Source organism: Rhinoraja longicauda, chromosome 13, assembly GCF_053455715.1.
Source record: "Rhinoraja longicauda isolate Sanriku21f chromosome 13, sRhiLon1.1, whole genome shotgun sequence".
NCBI classification, from domain to species: domain Eukaryota; kingdom Metazoa; phylum Chordata; class Chondrichthyes; order Rajiformes; family Arhynchobatidae; genus Rhinoraja; species Rhinoraja longicauda.
In genome coordinates, this window is record NC_135965.1 from 36,604,848 (window position 1) to 36,607,538 (window position 2,691).

General features: G+C 42.5%; 1 protein-coding gene across 1 annotated transcript; it reads left to right on the plus strand.

Annotated features, from left to right (window-relative positions):
* The first annotated feature begins 694 nt into the window (after positions 1-694).
* On the plus strand, positions 695-1,633 carry LOC144599078 (G-protein coupled receptor 35-like). Its single transcript, XM_078409799.1, has one exon. The coding sequence runs from the start codon at positions 695-697 to the stop codon at positions 1,631-1,633; it is 939 nt and encodes a 312-aa protein (XP_078265925.1).
* Positions 1,634-2,691: the final 1,058 nt, after the last annotated feature.

Sequence of the window (2,691 nt, forward strand, 5' to 3'; positions counted from 1 at the left end):
CCGGGAGGGGAAGAAACACGGTGTTGGGGGGGTTAAACAAGTGAAAATTCACAGGTTGTGGAGCCACAAAGCCCCCAGCCCCATATACGACAGACATGAGTGCCGGGGATGGGCCAGGTACTCATGCCTCCCTCGTGCTGCTCGCTCTCCCCACACCCACAACCATGTGGTATCAGCTCATTGGGTTTAGTTTAATTTAGAGATACAGCGCAGAAACAGGCCCTTCGGCCCACCGAGTCCACGCCGATCAGCGAAAGCCCAAACACCAACACTATCCTACACACACTAGCGACAATTTTACAATTTTACCTAAGCCAATTAACCTATAACCCTGTATGTCTTTAGAGTGTGGGAGGAAACCAGAGCACCAGGAGAAAACACACGGGGTCACGGGGAGAACGTACACACTCCGTACAGACTGCACCCATAGTCAGGATCGAACACGGTCTCTGGCGCTGTAAGGCTGCAACTCTACCACTGCACCACTGAGCCAGGTAACAGGTTGGGGGAGGCAGTGCAGCAGAGCATCGGTCCACTATAACAGATATCTGTTATATAGAGGTCCGTTATTACAAGAGGTTACTGTAGCTCACCTCGGAATTGAGTTTCTTCATCCGAGGTTTCATGTGGACATTTCTATTTCAACATTTAATCAGACTTAATCCAATTTTTCTTTCACAGGAATTGTGCAAATATGAATTGCACGAGAGAAGTGCCTGAAAGTGTCAAAACATTTAAGGTCGTGCTCTTCAGTCTGGTTTTTATCGTCGGAATAACATTCAATGCTCTGGCCTTGCGAACATTCTGCTGGAAATTAAGAAAATGGACTGAAACCACGATTTACATGACAAGCCTTGCAGTATCAGACCTAATGGTGCTTGTCACCTTGCCTTTCAAAATTTACAACAATTACAGCAGTCTGTCAAAAATGGTTCTCTGTAAGCTTGTTAATATGTTGAGCAATATTAATATGTCTATTAGCATAATTATCATTACTTACATAAGCGTAGATAGATACATTGCTATAAATCATCCTTTTAAGGCTAAGGTATTGAGGTCGCCAATGAAAGCAGCCTTGGCATCTGCGGGTGCCTGGATTGGTGCAAGTTTGGTGATGTTGCCTTTAGTATTTATATCATTCGAAAATGATGAAAACCCCAACACACCTTGCTTCTTTCTAGATGGGAGTCGTCGGATTCCTTATTTAATTTTTGTTTTAGTAATATTTATTATTGTCCCACTGATCACCGTGACCTATTGCTCAGTTCAAATTGTTCAAACGCTTCGAAAAAGACCCTTGTCCAATGCCCTAGCCTTGAACACAAAAAGAACAATACAGCTTATTAGTGCAAATGCCATCATCTTTGTTGCTTGCTTTATGCCTTACAACATAGCATTCATTGTTGAGAATGCAGCGATGTATATGAATGCTGACTGCACAGTGCAGAAACAGTTATCTCTATTCTCAAACGTTGCATATTCTATAACCAATATCAACTGCTGTCTTGATGCATTTTGCTTTTATTTTGTCACTGCTGATACAGATGAGCATGGCCAGAATCAAACTCAGCAAACAAAAAATAATGGCCAAAATCAAGCTACTGTCCAGATTGACAGAAGTTCTGATTATTGATGAAATATCAACTTCAACGCTGAATTCCCGTCGCATGTAATTCAGCATAACATAACATATGAAAAAAAATCCAATATGATATCTGTACGCTCTGATTTGGCATTTGCTTTAAATTATATACTTTTGAAAATGTCGGTAGAAATTTAACAATGTTGTCATTCTCGTACATTTAAATACAGTTTGATAATTAATTACTTTCTGATAAATTTTAATCTCTTTTTCAGTGTGTTAAATTTGTAAAAGTTTAGTACGGTGTCAGGTAAGAGAATGGGGTTGAGAGGGAAACATAGAAGCATAGAAAATAGGTGCAGGAGTAGGCCATTCGGCCCTTCGAGCCTGCACCGCCATTCAATATGATCATGGCTGATCATCCAACTCAGTATCCTGTACCTGCCTTCTCTCCATACCCCCTGATCCCTTTAGCCACAAGGGCCACATCTAACTCCCTCTTAAATATAGCCAATGAACTGGCCTCAACTACCTTCTGTGGCAGAGAATTCCACAAATTCACCACTCTCTGTGTGAAAAAAAACTTTCTCATCTCAGTCCTAAAAGACTTCCCCCTTATCCTTAAACTGTGACCCCTTGTTCTGGACTTCCCCAACATCGGGAACAATCTTCCTGCATCTAGCCTGTCCAACCCCTTTTGTAAGTTTCTATAAGATCCCCCCTCAATCTTCTAAATTCCAGTGAGTACAAGCCGAGTCTATCCAGTCTTTCTTCATATGAAAGTCCTGCCATCCCAGGAATCAATCTGGTGAACCTTCTCTGTACTCCCTCTATGGCAAGAATGTCTTTCCTCAGATTAGGAGACCAAAACTGTACGCAATACTCCAGGTGTGGTCTCACCAATGCCCTGAACAACTGCAGCAGAACCTCCCTGCTCCTATACTCAAATCCCCTCGCTATGAATACCAACATACCATTCGCTTTCTTCACTGCCTGCTGCACCTGCATGCCAACTTTCAATGACTGGTGTACCACGACACCCAGGTCTCGTTGCATCTCCCCTTTTCCTAATCGGCCACCATTCAGATAATAGTCTGCTTTCCTGTTCT

Excerpts from the sequence above, each read along its gene's own strand:
- LOC144599078 (XM_078409799.1), top strand. The coding sequence starts at position 695 with ATGAATTGCACGAGAGAAGTGCCTGAAAGTGTCAAAACATTTAAGGTC.